The following is a 339-nucleotide window of genomic DNA, read 5'->3' on the forward strand; positions in this document are numbered from 1 at the left end:
ACGTATTCTTCACAGATTATTTACAATGCTTATTTCTTTGAAAAAATTTAATGTTTTTTCTATCTTAAAGTTTAAAAAATAATTCAATGGTGTATCTTTTTATATCATATTCTATGAGGAAGCTAGTTATTTGATGTACATTGATACAATTCATTTGTACTTACTTTATAATCTTTATGTATTCGAATCTTAATAGAAAAGTAAAGTCAGCATCTATTACTGTACTACGGGTTTGTCGAATCATGTCAGCTACGAGTTCTGGTTTGTGTATGAGGCAAGCACCATAACCCTCAGCCATAGCCCATCGCTGTGGACAACCACAATTCAAGTCTACACCAT

The 339-nt window shown here is 31.6% G+C and overlaps 1 protein-coding gene across 1 annotated transcript in view; it reads right to left on the reverse strand.

Annotated features, from left to right (window-relative positions):
- Window positions 1-298, reverse strand: part of LOC119586589 (tRNA-dihydrouridine(20a/20b) synthase [NAD(P)+]-like) — a 4,792-nt gene extending 4,494 nt beyond the window's left edge. Inside the window, exon 1 of the mRNA XM_037935340.1 lies at window positions 165-298. Coding sequence (XP_037791268.1) covers window positions 165-298 — 134 coding nt within the window. The remainder of the gene's footprint in view (window positions 1-164) is intronic.
- Window positions 299-339: the final 41 nt, after the last annotated feature.

The sequence above is a fragment of the Penaeus monodon genome, chromosome 21 (genome assembly GCF_015228065.2).
Source record: "Penaeus monodon isolate SGIC_2016 chromosome 21, NSTDA_Pmon_1, whole genome shotgun sequence".
Taxonomy (NCBI): Eukaryota; Metazoa; Arthropoda; class Malacostraca; order Decapoda; family Penaeidae; genus Penaeus; species Penaeus monodon.